This window comes from Cervus elaphus, chromosome 4 (genome assembly GCF_910594005.1).
Source record: "Cervus elaphus chromosome 4, mCerEla1.1, whole genome shotgun sequence".
Classification (NCBI taxonomy): domain Eukaryota; kingdom Metazoa; phylum Chordata; class Mammalia; order Artiodactyla; family Cervidae; genus Cervus; species Cervus elaphus.
Genome location: NC_057818.1, coordinates 4,112,305 through 4,138,818, shown reverse-complemented (window position 1 = coordinate 4,138,818; position 26,514 = coordinate 4,112,305). Strand labels below are relative to the sequence as shown.

General features: G+C 46.0%; 1 protein-coding gene across 5 annotated transcripts; it reads left to right on the top strand.

The window, feature by feature from the left end:
- Nucleotides 1-181: 181 nt before the first annotated feature.
- On the top strand, nucleotides 182-25,837 carry MLKL (mixed lineage kinase domain like pseudokinase). 5 transcript variants are annotated; one of them, XM_043898051.1, is made up of 11 exons: nucleotides 182-648; nucleotides 5,086-5,541; nucleotides 7,686-7,757; nucleotides 8,869-9,064; nucleotides 10,103-10,200; nucleotides 11,202-11,358; nucleotides 13,757-13,841; nucleotides 16,551-16,702; nucleotides 17,031-17,080; nucleotides 17,314-17,454; nucleotides 23,885-25,837. In XM_043898051.1, exons 2-11 carry the CDS (start codon nucleotides 5,088-5,090, stop codon nucleotides 23,914-23,916), a joined length of 1,437 nt encoding a protein of 478 aa, XP_043753986.1. In that variant the 5' UTR covers nucleotides 182-648; nucleotides 5,086-5,087; the 3' UTR covers nucleotides 23,917-25,837. The 5 variants fall into 5 exon arrangements, with proteins under 5 accessions (XP_043753986.1, XP_043753984.1, XP_043753985.1 ...); XM_043898049.1 differs by having other exon boundaries at nucleotides 183-648; nucleotides 5,076-5,541; XM_043898050.1 differs by lacking the exon at nucleotides 182-648 and adding an exon at nucleotides 662-1,051.
- The last annotated feature ends 677 nt before the right edge of the window (nucleotides 25,838-26,514 follow it).

Below are 26,514 nucleotides of genomic sequence, written 5' to 3'. Positions count from 1 at the left end.
AAATGAACAAACACCCCAGACATCCTCCACCCAGGTCTTCCCTACGCAAAAAGTCTTCTCTTACAATCCAATTCTATCCTTTCGGAGGGAACAGTCTGATGAGTTAATGAATGACATTGCTCAGACTTCCTAGCTAAGGACCCAGCTAGCTTTAATAAGGGCTTCCCTGGCGGCTCAGAGGTTAAAGTGTCTGCCTCCAATGCGGGAGACCCGGGTTTGATCCCTGGGTCAGAAAGATCCCCTGGAGAAGGAAACGGTAACCCACTCCAGTATTCCTGCCTGGAGAATCCCATGGACGGAAACCGCGGCTCACACCGAAACAGAAGTCTCTGCGGCGACCTTGGAGGAGGAAGTTGGCTTCCGCCGCACCCACACCCGCCCACACCTCTCCCCAGCCATCCCGCCTGTGTGTCTCTTCCTTGGCTCTTTCCCCCCACACTCGATATTTTCAAGCACCGAGAAGCAGACACGAGCACCTTCTCTCTAGTTCTGTTTTTGGTTTTGTTTTTTTTTTCCTCACCTAATCTTTCCCATACTGGGTGCTCGCTGTACTAGTTTCTGGGACCTTATTCTCTTCTGAGTCCCCAGCCCCAAGCAGAAGACGTGGCACTCGAAAGAGTTGCTCGAAAGAGTTGCTGAGAAATTTTGGTAAGGTGGGGGAGAGGTGGACAGGGCGGGGGGAGAATACCAGGAGGAAGCGAGGGCCTTCTGCCTGAAGCGCCTGGAAAGAGGTCTAGGGAACCAAGGCGCCTGAGCCTGGGGGCGGCTGCAGCTCCCCGTGACCGCTCCGAGCAGGGCGTCAGACTCCCCGCCCGACAGGCTGACGGGGCCCGCCGAGCAGAAGGCCGCCGGGCTTCCGAGGGGCACGCCCGCCCCCCGCCGCTGGCGTCTGTTCCGGGCCTGCCGGCCGGCGGGCTACAAAGCACGCGACCCGGCACCTCTCCCGGTCTCCAGCCGCAGACTTCGTGTCGGGGGGCTGAAAGTCCGGGAAGCCGCGGTGCCTTCCGGGAACCGCGCCCCGGACCGACTGGACGGCTCCGGGAAGGACGGGGTGAGTCCGGCGGGCGTCCCGGCGGGCGCCGTGCCCGGGGAGCGCGGGCTGCAGGGCGCAGCCGTGATCCGGGGCGGGGAGAGGGGAGCCACAGGCCCGTTTCCTGGAACTCAGGACCGGTTGGTTTCTTTTCCTCGGCCCCGAGGGTGCGGCCTCCCTCTCCCGCCGTGTAGGGGAGTGGACACGTGGGGACGGTGTAGGGGAGGGGACGCGTGGGGGTCGCCGTGGAGGGGCCTCCGGAAGCCGGCCCACTGCCCTGCGCAGCCCCGCCGCGGGCAGTCAGTGCGGAAATGCCGGGAGCTGATCCCGCGTCTTGATGGTTAATGCCCCCTTCCTTTTCCAGAGCCCGTTTTAGGCACAAAAGGAATAACTCTGTGTTAAAAGTCTCATCAGAAAAGGATGCTTGATGCCAGTTTTTGGAGGAGAGGGGGAAATGGCATCAGAATTTTTCATGGATTTATATTGTTACTAACCATTTTAAGATTTTTCACTTTTAAAATTAGTGACTTTTACCCCTCATTGTTTTCCTGCAAGGAACCTATGAACATAACCTTATTAGGGATGTTAGCAGTTTTACATATTATAATTAGCACCTCAGTGCGCATCCTTAGCATCCATCTATCTATACACATAGGACCTTCTTTACAGCACAAATTCCTAGAAATTCACATTGTTGAGAAAAGTGTATATGTATTTATATTCCCTTTCATCCTTTTGATATCTTTATCCTATACTCAATAAGCCCTAAACAATTTTAGTTATTATAATTTTAATATCTGATAGATGGGTCCCTATTTTATTGCAAGAATCCTGACTAGTCCTACTAATTTCCTCTTTTAAATGAACCTTGAGGATCATTTAGTTTCAATACCAGAATGTACCATTGAGAGTTTTACTGGAACTGATTAAATTAGATTTATATTTGAAAAGGATTTCCAGGTTTGTAATTTTTAATCTCCCCAGCCAAAATAAATAATAGTTCTCTCCATTTCTTGAGACTTTGTTTTCCGTGGTTTTCTTCATACCACGTCATCACTTTTCCTGTGAAATGAATTCTTTTAAGTTGTTGCTTAACTTAAGATGAGTTGGGTATTTTCCCCATTATTTTTTGACTAGTTATTGCTGAGATATGGCTTTTTTGAATAAGAACTGGAGGGTGGAACTATGAAGCTGAAATCCTCAAGTTTTCCTGAGCAACACTTTCACATCTGCTTCTGTCTCCAGTAGACCAGAGAAAGGCATAAAGTTCACTGCCCCCAGGAGTCCCAAAAAAATGGCCTTGAATCTCTCTGCTTAGCAACTAGGAATAGCTGGGTAGCCTGAGACCCCTTGAATCTTTTTTAGGCATGCCCTAACACCTGTTATTTCCCTTCCTAGATCAATGTAATGCTAAGACAATAACAACAAAAAGTATCAATTAGTTGCTTATTTGGTTTCACTTCTACTAATTTTTTACTGCGTTTTTAAGCCAGATTTGGTTCCAGGCCAACTACTTTCTCCTAACTAGTACCACTACTCCTGCCTGTTTCATTGAACTGTTGAGATTAACTTTGTTTAAAACTGCGTTGGAAACTGTTTCCGTGGCCCTGTACTTATTTAAATGCAACCTTGTCCCTAACTTAGTATCTTCATCTACAAAATGAAGATAACCACCTCGACCTCCTGGTTCCAAATCACTTAGCCTGTACCAGGTAAATATAGCGATGCGTGGTCCTCGCTGTTAGCATCCTTCATTACTGAACCCAGTTGCTTTTGGCTGCATGTACAGCAAATGTGATTCAAACTGGCTTAAGCAATAGAGACAGTTATTGGTTCTTGAAGCCTGTCATTGAGTAACGGGGTAGACCTCAGGATCAATTCGAACCAGTGGCTCAATGTTGTCATCAAGGACTTGGGTTCTTTTCTTTCCATTCTGCCATCTGTAGGTTAGCCTCATTCCACAGCTTTAGAATCAAGAGTTCTATTCATATTCCGAGAAAGAGTGAGAGTTAGAAGCTGGCTTCCTGGGCTGTCTTAGAGGAGCCAGGAAGTTCCCCAGCAAACATTCCCCTCAAAGTAGCCCAGATGCCTAGTTTAGAACCAATCACTGTGATAAGCTATGAGGAATTGTCTGATGGCTTAGATCAAGGTTTCTCAACCCCTGCACTAATGACATTTGGGGCTGGATAGTTCTTTGTTGGGAGCAGGGTCAGTCCTATGCACTGTAGCATCCTGACCTCTATCTGCTAGGTGTCAGGAACACCCACTCCACAGTTGTGGCAACCAAAACTGTCTCCAGATATTGCCAAAAGTTCCAGTGGTGGTGCTGGTGCAAAATCACCTTTAGTTTAGAACCTCTGGCTTAGAGACATCAAGCCTCACCCTTAGAACCAGGGATAGGGCCTGAGCCCCACAAACAGATTGCTGATTAAAGAAGGAACAGATTGTTACAGAAAATATGAAGGTAGTCCAAGTGGCACTAGTGGTATGAAATCCGCCTGTCAACGCAGGAGAGGCAAGAGATGCAGGTTCCACCCCTGTGTTGGGAAGATCCCCTGGAGTAGGAGATGGCAACCCACTCCAGCATTCTTGCCTGGAAAATCCCATGGACAGAGCAGCCTAGTGGGCTACAGCCCATGGGGCCTGAGAGTAGACATAACTGAGCACACACACAGCGCATTAGGAAGCAGAGAAATGGATAGTGTGTAGGCAACACGAATGTCTACCGCAACTCTTCTGAGCCTGGAAAATTTCTTAGTCTTTATGCAAATGCCTCTGAGGGACCAGCACTTATAACAAGAAGTCTTCCTGATGCATTGGCCAGTGGAGAGGGTGAAGCAAATTTACAGAGTGCTAAAAACACAATAGAGAGGGAAGAAGGTGCGGACCACGGAGGCAGGCATTCTCAAGCATTGAAGAAAGAGACAGAAAAGTTTGAGATTAACAGCCGGCTTCTATTACAGTCCTGAATGTCCTCAGCTGGCTGTGGCCAAGGTTGTAAACTGAGGCTTCAAAGGCAATCTTCAGTTGGCAAACAAAGTTTATTTGACCAACACAGTCTTGGACTGCATAGTTTTTAAAACATTTTTTGACTTGGTTGCAGGATTTTAAATTGAGAGATTAAAAATCCAGATTTCTAACTGCTCTCTAAAAACTAGAAGATCTTCTACCACTGGGCCCTTTATCCTTGAAGAGCAGCAGCTGTTGACTTTACTAGGTAATCCTTACCTTCTTTAGATAAGATCTGAGCATTTCAACCCACTGTCCTATGGTCACCCCTATACTTTGGCAAGATATGCTTGTTAGAATAGGCTGACCTGCTTTAACAAACTGACCCCAAAATGTAATGATTCAAATGGAATAGCAGTTTATTCCTTGCTCACTTAGCAGTCCATGATGTTCATTCCAGGTTTATGAGCAGCTCTACAAGCGATGCTTCAGGGATCCAGGATTCTTCATTCCTGAGCTCCACCACACTCAGGGCTACATCCTCCTATACTACCAGCTGACAGTGTGTGGAGGAGACAAACCTGACTCAAACCCCTAGTAACACTTTATTGCTCATACCCCTTCGGTGAGAAATAGTCATATGGCCCCATCAAGCTTCAGGAAAGTTTGGGAGATGTAGTCCTAGCTGAGCCAATTTGTTGTTTATTCACTAAGTCATATTGGATTCTTTGTGACCCTGTGGACTGCAGCCTGCCAGGCTCCTCCATCCATGGGATTTTCCAGGCAAGAATACTGGAGTGGTTGCCATTTCCTCCTCCAGGGGATCTTCCCGACCCAGGGATCGAACCCATGGCTCCTGCCACATCTCCTGCATTGCAGGTAGATTCTTTATTGCTGAGCCACTGGGGAAGCCCCTGGCAAAGCCAGTACTTCCCAGCTAAAACTGGAAGCTTTTGGTGGACACAAGCCGTCTCTACCTTACATGAAAACAATAGGAAGACCTCTTCAGCCATTTAAATCACAGACACCCTTGATGTTCCCTTATCCCAGTAGTAAATATGAAAGAGAGTCCCAGGACTTACACAGATCCCATCAGTTTCTTCCAGGTATGGATCAGTTGAAGCAGATCATCTCCTTAGGCCAGCTTATCTACAACCAGTGTGGGGAGATGAAATACTGCCGGAAACAGTGCCGACGTCTAGGGGACCGAGTCCAGGGCCTGCTGCAGCCTCTGCAAATGCTCCAGGACCAAGGAGAGAGGAATCTGCCCTCCCAGATCACCACTGCGCTGAGCCGTTTCCAGGCTGCCCTAGAGGAAGCTAAGGAGCGGATAGACAAGTTCAGCAATAAGTCCAACATGCAGAAGTTTCTAACAGCAGGGCATGACAGCATAGTCTTTGGTGGGGTGAACCAGAGGCTGAGCGATGTCTGGGAGGAGCTCTCTCTGCTGCTCCAGGTGGATCAGTGGAGGCACACTTCAGGCCTCAGCCCAGGAGCGTCCTGGCAACAAGAAGATCAACAGGATGCAGAGGAGGACAGGAAAGCTCTCCAAGGACTGAGTGGTGAGGATTTTTTTCAGGTGGGGGGATGCACATGCAGGTGTATTAGTCTCATTTTGGTTTACTGGAAAATCAGGAAGGTTGAAGAGGTTTTGGCAGGTATCTGTCAACGAGACTCAGAATTCCAGACTTCTGAGTGGAGTGGGGTGCCCGCCATGAGGCTACAGCCAGCGTGTGGATGGGTGATGCGATGACATGGGAGTGAAGGCTTGGGGCCAGTGACTCCGCAGACCCGGGGCAAGAGTGGAGGTGTGAGTGCCGTCAGGAGGCCACGTCCGAGGCTGTGCTCACATGGCAGGGGCTTGGGTCAGAGTGGCCCGGGCTGGACTGAGCGGAGAGCAGGGCTCCAAGGGGATGAGACACGGGCTGGGCTGGAGAGGGAACGATGGACACAGATATGACTTTACACTTTTGCAGATCGTGGTGATGTTAATTCCGGATCCCTCCCTCTTATTAGGGGTGTGGGTGGAGGGAGAGGAGTTAAGGGGAGAGTTTCAATGAACCTTCCGGGCACTGGAACTCAGAGGGATAACCGTTCTCCCCCTTGATGTGGAAGATGGTGCCTCCTCAGTCAGGTGCGCCGGAGACTCTCCAGCATCACAAATTGGGTACGGAAGAGACCTGTAGGCAAACGGTTTTTTGTTTGCTTGTTTTTTTGATGAGGAAGAGTGAGGCATTTTTAATTCCCTCAACCAAACACCTACCACCAGAGACCTGTAGGCAAACGGTTTTTTGTTTGCTTGTTTTTTTCATGAGGAAGAGTGAGGCATTTTTAATTCCCTCAACCAAACACCTACCACCAGAGACCTGTAGGCAAACGGTTTTTTGTTTGCTTGTTTTTTTCATGAGGAAGAGTGAGGCATTTTTAATTCCCTCAACCAAACACCTACCCCTGAGGAAAACTGGAGTCAGGAATTGGGTTGAAATGAGGTTGAACGCATCGCAGCAGCTGATCCTGCCGAAGAGCAGGGCTGGTCCCTGGCCTTCCTCATCTTTAGCGTTCATTGGTCCACTTTCTGGTAGAAGGAGGCACCTCGGTGTCATCAACTTGGAGGAAAGGCTATACTTCCTGCAGTTGTGTGAAAACATTTTGACTCGGTAATACTTTCACATAGGACGAAATTCAGAAGGCACGAAAAGGACCCCGCAGGAGGTGGAAATCTGCCTCTCACCCTTGACAGCAAAGTTCCATTCCCAGACACATGCTCTCTTACCAGTTTCTTGAATAGCCTTTTGGAGAATCAAGTATATATTTTCTTTCTTGTTGTTGTACAATCAATAGCATATTAAGTACACTGTTCTCCTTGTTTTTCTCATCAAATAAGCTCATTAAATATCCTTCCATATAAATACCCATAGAGTTGTCTAGTATTCCTTGGTTTATAGGGACCAGATATATTCAAGGAGCTCTCTATTGATGGACATTTAAATTGTGTCCAGTTTTCCACTATTATTAATAGTTCTACAGTGAGTCTTTTTGTATGTATTTCAGGATCTCCTTAGGGAAAATTCCTTGAAGTTGAGTTACTGAGTCTAATTGCTAGATCAAAAAGTATGGACATTTTAAAACTTTGATACAGGTTGCCAGATTAACTTCCACATAGGTTATAGAAATATTATGGCTACGAACCATGTATGTGTTTGTCTGATGAGATTTTCCTGGTTTGAGCACTGAAGGTCTCATATCCTCAGAGCTCCTCAGTCCTGAGAAAACTAGGATGGTTGGTCACCCTATCTAGTATAGGATACATTTTTAACATATTTCTGAATATATAAGTCAGGATAGATTTGATTATACCGTGGTTCAAAAAAAACCTCAGTGTCTTAGAGAAGGAAATGTCTTTTTCTTATTCAGAGAAAGTCTAGGAGACACTCACGTAGCTGTCATCCCCCCAGATGTTTCAGTATTGTGGCACTTTCTTGTTGACACAGACTTCCCTGAAAAGTTCTTTCACTTCATTTTTTGGCCAAAGCAAGGCATGCAGTCATGCATCAGGGCACTTCCTGTCTGCGTAGAAGTGGAGAGCCAGATATTTGTGAACAGCAATCATTCCTACTGTAGCGAACATGAGAGATGAGAAAAGGGTATCTCTGTGCTTTTACTGAGCATTTTTGTTTTTGAGTGTTTGCTGCTGTTTTTCTTGCAGAGAAAGAAACTGTAAAAACTTTATTGAGGCAACTGGACAACATGAAGGAAACCATCGAAGCCGTGAGGAGCTGTGAGTTGTCATGTGCCCTGCTGCTTCTGGCTGCCCCAAACTAGAAATCCTGAGTTTGTTAGGAACTTCAGGCTCCCCCCACCCCACTCTGGTCCTTTTTCTGGGCTGGATGGCTGCAAGCAGCCCACAGGTTTTGGGGATGTGTTCATGGCTGGCCCAGGCTTTTGTGCATGGGGTTGTGTTTGAAGAGGGTTTCTTGACCAGCAAGATATCTTCCAGCACCTGTCAAAGTGCTGACAACTTCCTCTCTCTCTCTCTCTCTTTTTTTTTTTCCCTTGTGGCTTGTGGGATCTTAGTTCCCTGACCAGGAATTGAACCCGTGCCTTCTGCAATAGAAGCTCAGAATCATAACCACTGGACTTCCAGGGAAGTCCCCTGATGACTTCCTCTAGATAGCATCAAAGCTTCAGCTCATTTGCTGAAATTTCCAAGAAGAAATTCAAAATCTGATACGTGTATATGTATGACTGAGTCCCTTTGCTGTACCCATGAAACTGTCAGCACATTGTTTGTTAATCAGCTACACCCAAATACGAAATTAAAAGTTTTTAAAAATTAAAAAAAAAAAGAAATTCAAATCAAATAAAAAATGCTTATCCATTCTACTCATCTGTGAGTCTCTGCTTTATGCTAGAGCCTATGTGTAGAGGAAACTAAGATACAGAGAAAGACTGCCTTCTGAGAGTTCCCAGCCATGGCACAGAGTAAGGGAGAGGAAAGACGCATAACAGTGGGGTTACTGAGCTTAAACTGTGTATCTGCCTGTTAGGACTGAACTCACTAGACAAGGTGCCAAACGCCCAGGCGCCAAGCTGTTGTGCAGTAGGAGGAGATGAGAGAGATGGATTGAGATGGGGCGTAGGCTGGAGAAGGCAAGATCCGAAGAAGAGGGGAGAGAAGTACGTGAGACATTCCTGTTACCATCGGCTGTGTCTCTACGGATCACTCAGAGGCACTGGGACCTCTCTCCCGGGAGGAGGCAATCAGAAGCTCCAGGCAGACCCAGCTTTGTTTCACTAGGCGGGGTTTCCCCCTCAAGCGTTACTAAAATGCCTCTTCCCTCATGACACACCCTCCTCAGCTATTGACTCTTTATTACCTTCTGTCCTAGGGATAAGGTCAGATTCACAGAAACCCAAGAAGGGGTTCCCACAAGATCAAATCAAGGAGATTAAGAAGGAGGAGCTTCCAGAAGCCGATTGGATCCTACTAAAGGAAAATGAATCCAGCGCACTTTATGAAGGAAAATACCACGAATCTCCAGTGGCCATAAAAGTATTCAAGAACTCCCAGGCCCAAGGCATTGGGTGAGTTGTTTTGTATGGTTCTGTCCCCTAGTTACTTCCTGTCTGTAACTCCTCAAGGAGAGGGGCAGACTGTCTCCATGTTTTGATAGGGGGAGCTCAGACCCCAGAGGGTTAAATATTTGCTCTCTGTTATTAAGGAACACAGTCTAGACTTGAAGGTATGTCTTCCAAAGTCAATTCTAGAAATGTCTCTTGTTTATTCATGTATTTAGATATTTTTAGAGGCAGATTCCCTTTCATTCCTGTTTCTTGCTTTCCCATCCCTTTCACAGACGATAAATTATTTTGTTTGTATGTGTTCCTGCAAAATGTTTGCTGTTGTTATATGTGTGTGGGTTTTTTTTTATGTGTGCATTTTAAATGTTCACTGTAGTGTGACATGTCTGCTGCCTGCTATTCTTACCCTTCTCACTCAGTGTCGTGAAACTTGTACTGTGCTTGTAGTCCTTTCCTTCTGACTGCTATCCATGGTGGAAATCCACATTTTGCCTCTTTTTCCAGTGATGGAACACAACCTGCTTCTAACTTTTGCCCATCAAAAATAATGCTGCCATAGGTATCCCTTTGTGGCCCTGTATGGGAATTTCTTGGGGCTGTATTGCTAGGAGAGGAACTGATGGATTATAGGGTATGCATATATTAAGTTGACTAAGAATTACCAGGTGACTCTGGAACAGGTTGTATACGTCTTACCCTCACCCCTGGGAGATGCTGATGATCCCTCAAGTGAAAGTGAAGCCGCTCAGTCGTGCCCGACTCTTTGTGACCCCATGGATTGTAGCCTACCAGGCACCGCAGTCCATGGGATTCTCCAGGCAAGAATACTGGAGCGGGTTGCCATTTCCTTCTCCAGGGGATCTTCCCGACCCAGGGATCAAACCTGGGTCTCCCGCACTGCGGGCGGGCACTTTACTGTCTGAGCCACCAGGGAAGGCCGATGATCCCTCAAGCCCCGTGCATACAGACGGTCACTACACTGACAGTTTTCTGAAGGATCTCCCCATCCTGAAAGCCTGTTTTCCCTTTTTATTCTCATAGAATAGTGAGGCATACTTTCAATAATGAAATCAGAACCATGAAGAAGTTTGATTCCCCCAACATCCTGCGCATGTTTGGGATTTGCATTGATGAAGCAGGTAAGGGTGCCTCTAGGACTGGGCATGCTCACGTGTCTCTGTGCTTTCCTGCGTTGTTTCACTACAGCAGCTCAAAGGGTGGCATCTGCACGGTGCTTTATTATTGACATTCATTTTCTCGCATCCCACGATGCAGGTTCCCATCTTCTTTCAGGAGAAGAGGCCTGAAGGTGGCTTCAGCCTGAGGGCTGGTTTGCACTAATGCAATGACATCTCTTCCTGCTGATTCCCTGGGAACCAAGGAGATGCTTGTTCACATGCTGACCTGGGTGATGAGTGTATTTTGTTGCAATATAACATTGCAAAGCTGACTGACCCAAATAAGGAATCTAACCTTGATCATTAGTGTAGAGCGAATCTAAAAGCTAAATTAACCTGCCCTTTACCAAGAGCTTCATTTGTCAGGTTCATTTTCTTTTTATGTGGCTGCATTTCCTCTCACAGTGTGGCCTCTCCTGCTGGTTCTGTTTTGCTGCTTTTGCCTACAGACGGCACAGAGCAGCTCCCTTCTTAGCCCCTCTGGAAGTTTCCGCACAGGCTCAGGTGACCTGACTTTGGAGCACAGAATCCCAGGCTAAAGGACAACTTCTAGTAGCATTTATCCTCCCGGGTGACAGCAAGGTGACTGACTGACTCTGTGCGTCAGTTCTTACACGTCTCATGGCCCTGCCCTGAGGCCTCAGCTTCCTGTCTGAGCTCCCCTACTCAACATATTCATTCAACTTCCCGTGAGCACTGTCTGGACACAGCAGACCCTGCCCTCTTGGGTTGTAGTGTTGAGTCGGGGAGTCAGTTACTCAAATAACCAGGGGAAATGTAGAGTTCTGACATGCCATATGCCACAGAGAAGAGATATGGGATCCCGTGGGTACTGGACTCATTCAAGGAGTCAAACCATGTGAGACGGGGACGGAAAAGCACAGCAGAGCTGCGCCTGTCTCTTAGAGAGAGGGTGGCGCGGGCTGCAGAGAGCAGGGCCTCTGAGCAGGATGGACCTTCAGCGATCGGCTCTTCTCCGTCAGTGACGCCCCCTCAGTTATCCATCGTCATGGAGTTCTGTGACCTCGGGACCCTGAGGGAGCTGCTGGACCGGGAAGAGGACCTCAGCCTGGCCGAGCGCGTCATCCTGACCCTGGGGGCAGCCAGAGGCTTGTACAGGTACCAGAGGATGAGTCTGCCTCCCTTTCCGCTTGACCCAGAGACAAGCAGAGAAGAGGCTGGAAGCCTCCTTGAGCAAATCACCAAATTTAGCAAATAAAAATACAAGAGGTCCAGTTAAACTTGAATTTCAGATAAGCAATAAACAATTTTAGTACAATGTAAGTATGTTCCAAATATGACACCAGATATACTTTTACTGAAATTTCAGATATACAGAATTCCATATAAACCCTGTACATTTTTAGTACTTTCTTTTTTTAAAAGTATTGATTTTTCAAAATTCAAAATCATCTGGATGTTCTATATTTTATCCACCAACTCTACCTACTCTAGCATATAATCTATGGTTCCTTTAGCCCAAGGCCCCCCAAAAGTTAGTCACTAACAGACCACATATGTAGTTATTACCATATTCACAGTAATGCCAAGATTATTTATTTAATATTTTCCTTTCAATTAGCTCACTTTGTAAAAAAAAAAAAAACACCTAAATAAGTTAGGAAAAAACAGGGGACATTTTCTATTACTATCATAAATTAGAGACCAGAATCACTTAGCGCAAATAGGTGACCACAAATAAAACCAAAACAATGTCATTAAATTCTGGTTAAATGTCTCTGCCTAGCAAAAGATCTGCAATTCAGACCAGCATTATCTTTTCGCAGAGGAGATGTTAGCAGATTTAGAGAAGTGTCAAAGACATCCAGCACCAAACTGAGACTTTCCTCTTGACATAACCAGAAAGATTGGAATTAAAAGAAGAATACCTTTCTTACTATATCACCTTGCATACCACTTATCCCATACTTTGGAGAATACTTCCTTAGCTGTTTCTTGGAAATCATACAGTTTATTCCTTCTCAACTTTGTACACTAGTGGGTTTTGTGAGAAGGAATTTCGGACTGTAGGGGACACTGTCATTGCCTATCCAGAGGACCGCCGATCCTTCTTACCTGATCTGCACTCTTACCCACCACTCAGCACACTTTGCTGCTAACAGCTCATCACCGCCATCTGTAGAGGAACATCTACGGATGCTTGCACGCCTAGGCCCTGAGAGCTGAAAACGCCCAGGAACTTTACAACCCCTGCCCCTGTTTCCCTCCTCCCCTCCCTCATCCCAACCCGTAGTCACTCAACACCCGGTGTGGGTACAAAAGTCCAGCTCCTTTGCTTCATGCAGAACAAACCCTGAGGGGTAGTCATTCTCCAGAGGTGCCCATGGGATTAGGCTGAGCCTGGAACTTCACCTGAAGTCACGCCCTTGCTTGATTTCTCCTCCTTTCTGCCCTGCTTCCACACCTCCCTCACTGGTTTCCTGGGACTATCTTCTCTTTTAAAGTTTCACTCACTGATTTATCTTTAGCTGCTCTGGGCCTTCGTCGCTGCACAGGCTTTCTACAGCTATGGAGCGCGGGGGCCATTCTCCAGTTGTGAAGCCCAGGCTGCTCACTGCGGTGGTTTCTCTCGTTGCAGAGCTCAGGCTTCAGTAGTTGTGGCATGAGAGCTTAATTGCTGGAAATACCTTCCTAATCAGTCACTTGTACAGTCCATGCTCATGATCTACTTCTGGGAGAATCCAACCTGAGGCTGACTCTGTAATAGAAGTCCAAAATGGGAGGCAGGAGCTCCATTCGTCCGAAGAACTTAGGCAGTTTCTTTACCACTAGTGCCACTTGGGAAGTCCCCACCACTTACTGAGTTGGTGGAAATCCCAGCTTTCCATTCTGTTTCAAGCAGAAGGGTCCTAGATATGGCCCAACCATCCAGCCTTGCCTCAGCCCTTTGCTCCGCTCAGCACTTCCCAGGCGGAGCCCCACAGAAGCGTGTAGCACACAGCTGTCAGATCTCACCTCTGCATCCTGGTTTTCCCACTAACCCATGGATACCTACCCAAGAGGAAGGCTTGGTACTGACCAACCTCATTATCCTGGTGGTGACTGTCATGCCTTTCGAGAAAGCCTGTGCAGGGGCTTCCCTGGTGGCTCAGTGGTAGAGAATCCATCTGCCAATGCAGGCGATACGGGTTTGACCCCTGGTCCAGGAAGATTCCACGTGCTGCGGAGCTACTGAGCCCATGGGCCACAACTACCGAGCCTCTGCTCTAGAGCCCGGGAGCTGCCACTACTGAGTTCACATGCTGCAACTACTGAAGCCCGCATGTGTCTGGAGACCACGCTTTGCAACGAGAGAAGCCACTGCAATGAGAAGCCCAAAACTAGAGAGGAGCACTGTGACTAGAGGGTGGCCTCCACTCTCTGCCACTGGAGAAAAGCCCACACAGCAACAGAGACCCTGCACAGCCAAAAATGAAATAAATAAAAAAAAATTTTTTTTAAAAGAAAGAAAGTCTGTGCAAAGGTCACTAACATACCCTGCCTTTGGTCACGTCAGGCTGCACCATTCGGAAACACCCTCAGAACTCCACAGGAACATCAGCAGCACGAGCTTCCTGGTGACTAAAGACTACAGCGTGAAGGTGAGTGTGGCCTTGCGGGCACCCTCTGAGTTGACCCATGTGACTGTTGGTGCTGGGAGAGGCGTGCGTGTTTCCCTGAAAGCCTGTGCCTACTGGTTTCTCTGCCTTCGCTGTGGAACTGATCTCAGCGCTTCCTATGCCTGGAAAGCGCCCCCCAAGCCCCAACTGGACAGACTCAATCCTCCCTGCTCTTCTGATGCTCGTTGCCCCCACTGTCCACCCAGCAGGGGCGGGCTAAGAGCCGTCGCCTCTTAGATGCCTGGACACCGCTTCTGTGTCCCTGCAACACCCACGAGGGCGTCGTCTTAGGTCCAAGGAGGCATCCAGACTCACAGACTGGCCGTGGCCCGCACGTGGCACCTGGAGGCAATCAGAAGGGTATCGTGCAGGAAACAGCATGCCACCCAGGCGGCATCAAATCCTTCCATCCAATGGGAGCCCCCTGCAATCCTCCAGGAGATAATCTCCTCGCCCTCACCCCAAGTGCAACAGAAAGAGGCTCCTCTCCGCAGGTGCAGGAGAAGCTTAGAAGCCTCACGACTCACAGGAGTCAATATTCTTTTTTTTTAAACTGGAGGAGTTTGTGTGTGTGTGGTATCACTGCGTTTTTTATTTATTTATGGCTGCGCTGGGTCTTCATTGTTTTGCAAGAGCTTTCTCTAGTTGCAGCGAGCGAGGGCTTCTCGTTGCAGAGGCTTCCATGTCGTGGAGAACAGGCCCTAGGCACTTGAGCTGCAGGAGTTGCCGCCTGCGGGCTCTAGGGTACACGGGCTTCAGTAGTTGTGGCTCACAGGCTTAGTTGCTCTGTAGCACATGGGATCTTCCTGGACCAAGCATCAAACTTGTGTCCCATGCCTTCTTATCCACTGTGGATTCTGATCCACTGGGCCACCAGGGAAGTCCTCGATATTCTTTTTTATGACAACTCCATAGACATGCCTTCCAGCATCCCCACAAGGGGCATGCCAGGTATGCGTCACCACATAACCCAGCATCCCTATAGCTCTTCATAGTCCCCACCGCTCCGACCTCCCGTCCATAAATGACTTACTAATCACTGGTCATTTATTAATCAGCAGCAATATATATTACTTAGGAGCATAAGTAGCAGTCTGTTTTTGACAGGTTCCCAGGGGAATAGAACTAAAAAGTTCACTGACATTCAGATTGTCCTGTGGATGAGGGAAAGGGTTTTGTTAACCCCATGTCCACAGTTTCCAAATGCTAAAAAAATATACTCTTTGTCATCTGTAGATAGCTTTCTCTGAATATCAAGAGACAGGTCTTTTCTGCCCTTCAGATGTCTTTCCCCACCGCTCAATTCAATTTAGTTCAGTCACTCAGTCATATCCAACTCTTTGTGACCCCAAGGACTGCAGCACGCCAGGCTTCCCTGTCTATCAGCAACTCCTGGAGCTTGCTCAAACTCATGTCCATTGAGTCAGCGATGCCATCCAACCATCTCATCCTCTGTCATTTCCTCCTGCCTTCAATCTTTCCCAGCATCAGGGTCTTTTCCAGTGAGTCAGCCCTTCTCATCAGGTGGCCAAAGTATTGGAGCTTCAGCTTCAGCATCAGTCCCTCCAATGACTATTCCGGACTGATTTCCTTTAGGATGGACTGGTTGGATCTCCCCGCCATTGGTGTAATATAAGTCAGTGTTCCCAAAGCACGGTGTCTATGCCACTCTCTTGGTGCTCATCACGTGTGACTGTAACACGTGCTATTCAGCTCCTCAGCCCTGGTGGTTAGTGTGGAGCCAGATGTCAGAGGATGTCAGTGCTCCCTGAACTTGTGACTAAAAGAGGGAGGAGCCACATAAGCATCTAATTCTGGCCGCTAGCTTTGGCTCCCTGGCTGCATTTGGCACAGACAGCCCTCTGCACACAAATGGTGCTGGTGACAGATGTACACGGAGCAAGAACACACTCTCCCATGACTTGTGCTGCGTCTTCTTCGTAGGGTCAGACACGACAGAGAGCATCCCCCGTGGTGTTGGAGGTTTTTTGTTTCTTTGATTTTGTTTTGTCTGCCTCCAAGAGAAAACGAGCCATTGGTAGCTCCAGGCACCCCTGTCCATCCTAACACAGTGGAGTTGAGTTATCAACTGAGGAAGCCCTGTACATATCTAATGTAGTAGTATTAGAATGACTACAGCATGCCAAGTCTTATGCGGCGGTGAGCCACAACTGCTGAAGCCCGCGTGCTGCAACTCCTGAAGCCCATGCGCCTGGATCCTGTGCTCCCAACAGGAGAAGCTACCCCAGTGAGAAGCCCGAAACTGGAGAGTAGTCCCCGCTATTAGAGATTTAGCACCGCAACTAGAGAGTAGCCCCATTCTTTGCAGCTAGAGAAAATCCACACGCGGCAACAAAGACCCCGCACAGTCAAAAATCAGTCAATTAATTAATTTTTAAAAAACATACCAAGTTTTACAGGTGCTTGACAACCATCACTTCAAGTAATCCTCACTGTCTGATTTTTACAGAGAAGAAACCTCTTTATGTTTCTCTCAGTCAATGCACCATAATAGATTGAACCCCGGGATGCAGCCAGGAGAGGAGCCACACGGCCAGGAGACCTCACTGGAAACATCCCGAAGGAAAAAGACCATCCCCTGACGGTCACGTGTAGCACCAGTCCCTGCCCTCTGCTTCCCACCCGAGATCATGCCGTTTCCTTCTGCCTCTGAGTCGCCTCTCTCTCTAGCTTGCAGGATTTGAGTTGAGCAAAACACAGACTTCCATCAGCCGACAAACTGGGGGAAAAGAAGCAGAGAGAGTCAATTCTGCCGCGTACATCTCTCCCCAGAGGTTGGAAAATGTGTACAGTAAATACGACATAAAAGCTGAAATATACAGGTACATTCATGTTCGCATGCCAATTCTCAGATGAACCTGACAAGAAAGTCCCAGTCAAATGCTGTTAGGGAGGAGCATCTGTGGAATGTAATTGATGGTAATGAGAAAGTTCACTGTGGGGAGTTCCTGGTGGGCTAGTGGTCAGGATTCAGCACTCCCACTTCATGGCCTGGGTTTAATCCCTGGTTGGGGAGACTGAGATCCTACAAGCTACACAGTGCAAAAAAAAAAAAAAAAGAAAATTCTCTGTGTTTTCTGGAAATGGCTCCAGGGGCATGGAAAAAAAGGAAACTTGTTATCACTGCTCATTTTCCTGCTTCTCTTTTAGCTTTGGAATTGTTCTCTGGGAGATCGCCACTGGGAAGAGCCCATTTGAAGGTAACCAGTGTGAAAGCTGACTCAGAGGGTAGACTAGAGTTACACAGCAGTGCTGTCCTGGACGCTTTCTTCTTCAATGTGGGCACTGCCTGCACTGGTCAGTGGGGTCACTGGAAGCTCCTGTGTCCCCAGTTCTCAGAGTCCCTAGTTCTGATGCCAGCCGGCAGCATCCAGAGGGATGTGTGGGTGCCAGAGCAACCTTTAAGCCTCCCGTCATATCATTTCCACTCCAGGTTGTGATTCCAAGAAGATCTACCAGCTGGTGGCTGAGTCCCGGCACCGGGAGCCAGTGGGTGAAGATTGCCCTTCACAGTTGCAGGAGATCATTGATGATTGCCGTGCCTATGAACCCTCCAGGAGGCCCTCTGTTAAAGGTAGGGCTCTTTCTGGTCTAAAGAGCATGGACCACATGTGTTACTTAACATTTGTGAAAGATTTTCTTTGTGTATCACGACCAGGGGTGGTTTTGCCCTTCGGGGGACACTGACAATGTCTAAAGGCATTTTTGGCAGTTACAGCTCAGGGGAGGTGGGGTGGCATGGACATGTCCACTGGTATCTGGTGGACAGAAGCTACTCAACATCCTAGGACTCACAGGACAACCCCTACAACAAAGATTATCCGGCCCAGATTATCAGTAGCACTGGAGTTCAGAAACCCTGGCCGAATGGCATTGTTTAGTCTAAAGTGGGTTGGGAAGGCCGATTATTCCAGCCTATACTCTTTCTGTAGCTCAGAGGAGTAGCATATTGGGCATCTACTGACCTGGGAAGTTCATCTTTCAGCGTCATATCAGTGCCATTTTAGTTTGCTGATTCCTAAAATGTCGATGTTCACTCTTGCCATCTCCTGTTTGACCACTTCCAATTTACCTTGATTCATGGACCTAACATTCCAGGTTCCTATGTGCAGGGGTTAATAATCAGCCACCTGTTGCTCTGGCTAAGCCATGAGAAAATCACCATGGGAAAAGAATAAAAGCAAAATATAGCAATACAGCATAACAGAAATGAAAGTACATTGGGTTGATCAGTTGGGGCTGTCATGCCCTGCTAAGCTAAGGAAAAACATAGTGCGGACCTTGGAACGCCGGGTCAGTGCAAGTTCAGAACGCGGCTTGTGCACACACTAAGATGTTTTCCCAAGGCATATGTGGGTCTGTGACCTCCAGCTAGGTGATAGCCCTTGTACAAGAAAATAACAGAATTCAATAAAATGTTTAAAGTAATCAATAAAATGGGAGATGTGACCGGGGACACAGGAGGCTGACTTCATCATAGCACAACAGATCCTTTCTGCTTGCCAAGACACTCAGTAAAAGTGATGTGGCTCCAAGGAACAGGGCTCCTGGCCCAAGAGGTCTTGAGTCTCCCAGCGCCATCTTTAAAACTTTAGTTCTGTCTCTAATTTCTTTTTCCCAAACTCTGCGTCAGCCACTTTTGAGCCCTACCCACTGTGCTGGCCACAACACCTATGCCACATTGTTCTTTACAGCATAGGACTTTTACTTCCATCACCAATCATGTCTACAACTGAGTGTTATTTTTGCTTTGGCTCCATCTCTTCCTTCTTTTTGGAGTTATTTCTCCACTGATCTCCAGTAACATATTGGGCACCTACCGACCTGGGGAGTTCATCTTTCAGTGTCCTATCTTTTTGCCTCTTCATACAGTTCATGGGGTTCTCAAGGCAAGAATACTGAAGTGCTTTGCCATTCCCTTCTCCAGTGAACCACATTCTGTCAGACCTGTCCACCATGACCCGACCGTCTTGGGTGGCTCCACATGGCATGGCTTAGTTTCGCTGAGTTATAATGATCTCTGTTCATTTCCGAGGCAAACCATTCAATACCACAGAATGCCAAGACTTTCCCCAACCCGTAATGCTGAAGAAGCTGAAGTTGAACGGTTCTGTGAAGACCTACAAGACCTTCTAGAACTAACACCCAAAAAAGATGTCCTTTTCATCATAGGGGACTGGAATGCAACAGTTGGAAATCAAGAAACACCTGGAGTAACAGGCAAATTTGGCCTTGGAGTACAGAATGAAGCAGGGCAAAGGCTAATAGAGTTTTGCCAAGAGAACACACTGATCATAGCAAACACCCTCTTCCAACTACACAAGGGAAGACTCTACACATGGACATCATCAGATGGTCAATACCAAAATCGGATTGATTATATTCTTTGCAGCCAAAGATGGAGAAGCTCTATACAGTCAGCAAAAACAAGACCAGGAGCTGACTGTAGCTCAGATCATAAACTACTTATTGCAAAATTCAGACTTAAATTGAGGAAAGTAGGGAAAACCACTAGACCATACAGGTACGACGTAAACCAAATACCTTACAGTTATACAGTGGAAGTGAGAAATAGATTCAAGGGATTAGATCTGATAGACAGAGTGCCTGAAGAACTATGGATGAAGGTTCATGACATTGTACAGGAGGCAGTGATTCAGACCATCCCCAAGAAAAAGAAATGCAAAAAGGCAAAATGGTTATCTGAGGAGGCCATACAAATAGCTGAGAAAAGAAGAGAAGCAAAAGGCAAAGGAGAAAAGGAAAGATATACCCATTTGAATGCAGAGTTCCAAAGAATAGTGAGGGGAGATAAGAAAGCCATTCTCAGTGAACAATGCAAAGAAATAGAGGAAAACAATAGAATGGGAAAGACTAGAGATCTCTTCAAGAAAGTTAGAGATACCAAGGGAACATTTCATGCAAAGATGAGCACAATAAAGGACAGAAGTGGTATAGACCTAACAGAAGCAGAAGATATTGAGAAGAGGTGGCAAGAATACACAGAAGAACTGTACAAAAAAGATCTTCATGACCCGGATAATCACGATGGTGTGATCACTCACCTAGAACCAGACATCCTGGAATGTGAAGTCAAGTGAGCCTTAGGAAGCATCACTACGAACAAAGCTAGTGGAGGTAATGGAATCCAGTTGAGCTATTTCAAATCCTGAAAGACGATGCTGTGAAAGTGCTGCACTCAGTATGCCAGCAAATTTGGAAAACTCAGCAGTGTCCACAGGACTGGAAAAGGTCAGTTTTCATTCCAATCCCAAAGAAAGGCAATGCCAAAGAATGATCAAACTACTGCACACTTGCACTCATCTCACACGCTGGCAAAGTAATGCTCAGAATTCTTCAAGCCAGGCTTCAACAGTATGTGAACCGTGAACTTCCAGATGTTCAAGCTGGTTTTAGAAAAGGCAGAGGAACCAGAGATCAAATTGCCAACATCCGCTGGATCATCGAAAAAGCAAGAGAGTTACAGAAAAACATCTACTTCTGCTTTATTGACTATGCTAAAGCCTTTGACTGTGTGGATCACAACAAACTGTGGAAAATTCTGAAAGAGATGGGAATACCAGACCACCTTACCTACCTCCTGAGAAATCTGTATTCAGGTCAAGAAGTTAGAACTGGACATGGAACAACAAACTGGTTCCAAATCAAGAAAGGAGTACGTCAAGGCTGTATATTGTCACCCTGCTTATTTAACTTATATGCAGAATACATCATGTGAAATGCCAGACTGGATGAAACACAAACTGGAATCAAGATTGCCGGGAGAAATATCGATAACCTCAGATACGCAGATGACACAACCCTTATGGCAGAAAGTGAAGAGGAACTAAAAAGCCTCTTATTGAAAGGCAAAGAGGAGAGTGAAAAAACTGGCTTAAAACTCAGCATTCAGAAAACTAGGATATGGCATCTGGTCCCATCACTTCATGGCAAATAGATGGGGAAACAGTGGTTGACTTTATTTTTTGGGGCTCCAAAATCACTGCAGATGGTGACTGCAGCCATGATATTAAAAGACACTTCTTGCTCCTTGGAAGAAAAAGTATGACAAATCTAGACTGCATATTAAAAAGCAGAGACATTACTTTGCTGACAAAAGTCAAAGCTGTGGTTTTTCCAGTAATCAGGTACAGATGTGAGAGTTGGGACAGAAAGAAAGCTGAGTGCCAAAGAATTGATGCTTTTGAACTGTGGTGTTGGAGAAGACTCTTGAGAGTCACTTGGACAGCAAGGAGATCCAACCAGTCCATCCTAAAGGAAATCAGCCCTGAATATTTATTGGAGGGGCTGATGCTGAAGCTCCAATTCTTTGGCCACCTGATGCGAAGAACTGACTCATTGGAAAAGATCCTGATGCTGAGAAAGATTGAAAGCAGGAGAAGGGGACGACGGGGGATGAGATGGTTGGATGACATCACCGACTCGATGGACATGAGTTTGAGTAAGCTCCGGGGAGATGGTGATGGACAGGGAAGCCTGGTGTGCTGCAGTCCACGGGGTTGCAAAGAGTCAGACAAGACTGAGTGAACTGATACTCTTTCTCTCCCTTTCTTCCTTTTCTTTTCTTTTATCAACTCCCTGGGGCAAATTCCTTTACTCAAACTTTTATTTCACCATGTTATCAGCTGCTTCTCCGTAGTTTCCCTACACCATCTCCCTCGATGGGAATGTCTCCCTCCCCTACTCTAGATCCAGATCTCTCACGCTTTCCACGAAGCTCCAGATACAAGAGAACTTGATTCACATGCAATATATCTAGATACTGGGGAAGTGTTTCCTCTGAAGTTGCTACAGCGTTCAAAGATACAAAATCATGTTTTTCTTATCTTTATTGTGATATGTATCATAGTACAGCAATGATTAAATATATATGTGCATTTTTTTTAAGTCGAAGAAAAAGAATATCACAAATCCACTCCTGGTTAAAGACTTGAACATGACCGCTAACTCAGAAACCACCTCCTTGTCCCTTGCCTTCACATTCCTCTCCCCTCCTCCAGGAGGAGCCACTATCCTGACTTCCTGGTAAAAGTTTGTCTATCATTTTATAACCAAGGTACACTAAATTATGGGCTTTCCTGTGGCTCAGCGGTAAAAAATCTGCTGCAATGCGGGAGCCCCAGGAGATGCAGGTTTGATCCCTGGGTTGGGAAGATCCCCTGGAGGAGGAAGTGGCAACCCACTCCGGTATGCTTGCCTGGAAAACCATGCACAGAGGAGCCTGGTGGGCTACAGTCCACAGGGTCACAAAGAGTCAGACATGACTGAAGTGACTTAGCACAAATGTATAAGGACTTTTTGTAAGTGGTATCATGCTATATTCTACCACAACTTTCTTCAGTTGATCAGTTAGTATGAAGAAATGATTTTGAAATTCATCCATGCCAATGTGATGGTTTCAACTCATTCTTTTTCACTGCTGTATAGTAGATAACTTAGATAACTAGGCACCTTACTTACCCCTTCCTCTATCTATGGATAAAAACTGTCCTTTTAAGAACCTCACCCTTAAACATTCTTGTGCATGTATCCTGAGACACACAAGTGAGAATATCCTGAGTTAGAGACCTGGGGGTGAAGTGTATTAATAAATAAAGATTGAATGCCTTGAGAGAGAGAACTAAAAAGATAGGTGTCCAGGTTTTGGGGGCAGTCCCCACCAAGGACAGCGCCACTATTTACAGAAATCTCTGGCACGAAGACTGTCCTTCAAGGCCTTCTCATTGGTGGTCCATTGGGAATCACTCTAACAGTCAAGTTAGACAGGGTAGTTCATCCCTCCCCTTCCTTTGCCCCCATCCCTACCTTTTGGAATGAAATTCTGTTTTGCTGAAAGTTTTACTTTTCTTTTAAGTTCAAAAGATTCATTAACAAAAGAAACCATTTGTTACACACACAATAAACAATTTTAATATTTAATAGAGGATTGATTGACTTCATTTCAATCTATAGTCATTAAAATAAGAGAAAAACAACAGAGAAAAGTAACAGCACACACATCACCAAATTGAGCCAAGCAACCTCCAGACTTCAAAAGTGCTGGGAAGTCCCTCGTTAACAGCAGTCTGGAGTCCCAGTTGGGAATATGTCCCCAACAGTGTGTCTAACCCACGGGTGAGACTTCAAATTGCAGTTTGGGGAGCTCCTGCTTATAATCCCAGGCTGCCAACAGATATGAGCATCAGTCTGCAAGCAAAAATGCAGTGATGGTTTTTCTTTAACTTTTACAATGCTGTTTGTTTCACCTCGTGAGTCACAAGATTTTCTGGAACCCCAGGGAGCAGGCCAGGCCTCCAAGGGCTCAAGGAAATCCAAGACCCATTCCCTCTCTGATCTAAAGTGCGGCTTGGCTTCCTGGTAACAATTGGTGTGTTTGCAAGCAGGCATGTAGTCCAGGCAGGGTCAGAAGTCAGTCTGTGGCCTGCTTTCCTGCTTCTGAAGCCTGAACAAGACTACTTCCATTTTAATTTCCCTAACAAAATCAAAACCTTGGCCTAGCTTCTACCTGAAACTTTCTCTTTGCCCTCACAGCACAGAAGAGCAGACTCAATGGTGCTTTCTAAAGAATAATCCTTCAGGGTGGATGAGAAGCTGACAGTATTTTCTACAGTACCTTCCTCTCCTTCAAATTCTCCTTTGTCTTCTTCCTCCTCTTTCCAGGCTCCCTTAAACCCAGGTCCTCCTGGTATTAGAGAATCTAATACCTGAGACTAATTCACACTAAGATGTGAGCTTACGTCTCCCACAGGCTAGTTGTATTTTAAAAGTTGTCCAAGTAAAATTACAAAAATAAAATAAAAATAAACTAACAAAAATTGTCCAAGTGAGAGGGAACATCACATTCCAAAGGCATGAATGCTGATGGTGTTTTAGACTCCAGCCAGACCAAGGGGAGTGCAGTTTCTACACTGTGGAAATGTCTTTGTTTCTAACGTGACTGTCAGTTCCTGAGCTTGTCTAACTTTCTGTTCATTCGTTCACAGAAATCTTAAAGAGACTGTCTCCCTTTTGTTAAACCAAGTATTGAAACTGAAACTGTGTCCCTGAACAAGGAGCTGGAAGAACAGGAGTTGGGCATTTTTTTCTCTCAAACCCTTCAGCATGGATTTATTTATGGATACAGGGAGGCAGCACTTCTCTGTAACAAATAGAAAACAACTCCAGTAATTCATCCCACTCCCAGTGATACTGTCAAAACTACACCTTTGATAATAACTCTGATAGTTTTACAAAAATGTGTCTCTCTCTCTGGATCCAAACCTCTTGGCATTGTGACTTAGCAGCCCCTTCCATCAAGAAGTCAAATCTAGGGCTTCCCTGGTGGCTCAGTGGTAAAGAATCCACCTGCCAATGCAGGAGACATGGGTTTGATCCCTAGCCTGGGAAGATCCCACATGCCGCAGAGCATCTAAGCCTGTGCACCACAACTATTGAGCCTGTTCTCTAGAGCCTGGGAGCGACAACTACTGAGCCCAACTGCTAAAGCCCACGCACCCTAGAGGCCGTGCTTTGCAACAAGAGAAGCCACTGCAAGGAGAAACCCTCTCACTGCAACGAAGAGAAGCCCCCAATCGTTGCAACTAGGGAAAAGGCCTGCACAGCAGTGAGGACTCATCACAACTAAAAATAAAAAAATAAACAACATTTTTTAAAAAAAAAGAAGTAGAATCTACATCCCCACCACTTGAACCTAGGTTGGTGTTGTAACTGGCTTTGGCCAATAGAATGTCGAAGAGATGGTGTTTTAGTTCCAAGGCCAGGCTTCACGAGGCCTTACAAACTTCCACCCCATCTCTTGGAGCCCTCCACCACCGGGAGCAAGCTGGGCAAGCATGCTAGAGAAGGAGAGACCACACGGAGCCAAGACAGCCTGGCCCAGCCGAGGTCATACTAGACCAGCCAGGCCAGCAGCTGTCACAGGGGTGAATCCAGTTGAGACCAGAAGAACCACACAGCAGAAGCAGCCCAGACAGCCCATTTACAAAAACATGAGCTAAATAAATGACTCTGGTCTTAAGCCACTAAGTTCCGGGGTGAACTGTGACACAGCAGTAAACATCTGGGCAAATACCGAGCCTTCCTCTTTCCCACTGAACTAAGTACAGAATCCCCCTTTGGATCCCCAAGGTCTTTTATCTCTGACGCCAACCTGATCTCCAGTATCCGGTCCCAGAGTGCTCCCACCAGAGACTGCAAACTCTAATACCTATGAGGTCTAGTGGGAGCCTAAAAAGTGAGTTGAGCCTGAAGGAGAGACTTCAGGGAACAGCTGAGCTTTGTGAAGAAAGGGCAGCCTCTGCTCAGCTCCAGGCTATTTTTATCAGATAGGAACGGACTCCAGTGTTTCCAGAGACATCCACTTTGTCACATTTTTGGTAAATTGTCCATCTTTTTAAAGATTGGCACTTCATTAAAAATTATTTTTATGTTGTACAGGCCAAACAAAATATTATTAGCCTAAGAGTTCTCAGAAACCCGTGTCTCCTGGATGTGACCTGTTTGTTCTGAATTTTTTTACACCTTTGCTCTTGGTAAGGTGACCTCTACTTGTCCCTGCTTTTCTTTCCGCCTGAACTCCTCCCAAATCATTCAACAGCGAATGTGCTGGGTATTGTTCCAATCACTGAGGAGACAATAGACGGGGGCAGGGAGAGGGGTCAATTGGGAGCTTGGGATGAACATACACTTCTATATAGAAGACAGATAACCAACAAGGACCTACTCAATAGCACAGGGAACTCTATTCAATATTCTGTGGTAGCCTTTATGAGAAAAGAATCTCAAAAAGGAGGAATATATTTATATGTGTAAGTGAATCACTCTGCTGTACGCCTGAAACTAACACAACTATAATTCCATAAAATTAAAAGGCAAAATAAATTGGAGCTTATAATCTGGTAATCATCTGTGGGGAATAAAATTGTGGTTCATTTCTATTCCTTTTTATCTTTTATTTATTCTTGATGTTTTTAAGTTAAAAAAGAGAGAAGAATCAACAAGGACAGAATGAACACTGAAAATGAGGCTTTTCTTGAGCTAATCATAGGGTACTACTATTTTCATCTTTGAAATCTTATGTTCTCTGTAGCTATAGGGGCTACAGCATAAATTCTCCCTTATAGGTTATACATGTTCTGGTAGACCCACATGAAGAGGCGGATTCACTGTGAAAGTATTAGTAATAAAGTTTAATCTTCAGGGACCTCTGACTCACACAAGACATCTTCCAAAGCCCTATACCTAATTTTTTCCTCAACATTTATAAATATAAAAATTTTCAAATACTCAGGAATGTCAGTAGAGTTATGCTCTGAACATCTGAATAGTCACCACCTAGATTCTACACCTAACAATTCACCATATTTTATCACATACTTATCAATTCAGCCATTCTTCTTCCTACCGTTGATCCATCCTTATTTTTTATGCATTTAGAAGAAAATTTCAAACATCAACATAATTCATCACTAAACATTTCAGCATTTATATTATTAACTGCAGTTCAATATTTGTTTACAGGGTGGTAGTCTTTGTTTGTTTGATGGGGGAAGGTAATGTTTCCATTACCTTCCTAATATACCTAAATATAGGTATATCCTATATCCTAAATATA

Bases quoted from the DNA above. Each gene is read 5' to 3' on its own strand.
- MLKL (XM_043898051.1), top strand. From the start codon at position 5,088: ATGGATCAGTTGAAGCAGATCATCTCCTTAGGCCAGCTTATCTACAAC. The intron at 5,542-7,685 runs GTGAGGATTTTT...TTTTTCTTGCAG, and splicing joins AGCTCTCCAAGGACTGAGTG to AGAAAGAAACTGTAAAAACT. The intron at 10,201-11,201 runs GTAAGGGTGCCT...ATGGACCTTCAG, and splicing joins GATTTGCATTGATGAAGCAG to CGATCGGCTCTTCTCCGTCA.